This window comes from Crocuta crocuta, unplaced genomic scaffold (genome assembly GCF_008692635.1).
Source record: "Crocuta crocuta isolate KB4526 unplaced genomic scaffold, BGI_CrCroc_1.0 scaffold267, whole genome shotgun sequence".
Lineage (NCBI taxonomy): Eukaryota > Metazoa > Chordata > Mammalia > Carnivora > Hyaenidae > Crocuta > Crocuta crocuta.
In genome coordinates this window covers 1350911-1351557 of record NW_027531899.1, presented here as the reverse complement: position 1 = coordinate 1351557, position 647 = coordinate 1350911, and the positions used below count along the sequence as shown (strand labels likewise).

Genomic DNA, 647 nt, shown 5'->3' with positions numbered 1-647 from the left:
GGAGACCCTGGGGCGGGGTCCTGGAAAGCCTCCTGCTGTTCCATACATGAAACCTGAGGGAGTCCGGAGGTCCCTGGCAGGTCAGAAAAGCTGGGGGGACATTCAGGGAAGGGCCATCTACCAAAAAGTGTGGGAAGCATGTTAACGTTTAACAGTCAGCCCACGCTACATGTCACGTGCCTGTCCTGTGGACGTGTGCCTTTGCGCACACCTAAATCCATGGCAGAATCTATGAGTATGTCCCCATCTGTGGCATTGTCCCAAGTATAGGCTGTGCAGGCCTGACCACCCTACCCTCTCCCCCAACCCCCTGGTCCTGTGTGGACTTGGGCCCCAAGCACGAGTAGATGGCAGACAGGGATAACTTCACACGGGCTCTCTATATTGTAGGGAAGACAGGGCAGGGGGCAGACAGAAAGTTCTCTCCTCCTGGGACGTGGGGCCTTCGGCGCACCCCGAGTGAGGGCCTCTGCACTCTGTGGGGGCTGGAGCTGAAGTACCTCTAAGGCGTCAGTAACACCTGCAACAGAGGCAAAAATTATCACCAGGGGGGACGCCAGGGGCTCAGAGATCCAGGGTGTGGGGGCTTCTAAAAGCCTGAGATGGGGTGGAGGGCTGGGGCTGGGCTCTGAGCTCAGGAGTTAGGT

The 647-nt window shown here is 58.1% G+C and overlaps 1 protein-coding gene across 1 annotated transcript in view; it reads right to left on the bottom strand.

Annotated features, from left to right (window-relative positions):
- Positions 1–361: 361 nt before the first annotated feature.
- The window catches only part of SYCN (syncollin), a 1308-nt gene continuing 1022 nt past the window's right edge, over positions 362–647 (bottom strand). Inside the window, exon 2 of the mRNA XM_077773920.1 lies at positions 362–520. Within this exon, the coding sequence (XP_077630046.1) occupies positions 511–520 (10 nt within the window). The 3' untranslated portion in view covers positions 362–510. The remainder of the gene's footprint in view (positions 521–647) is intronic.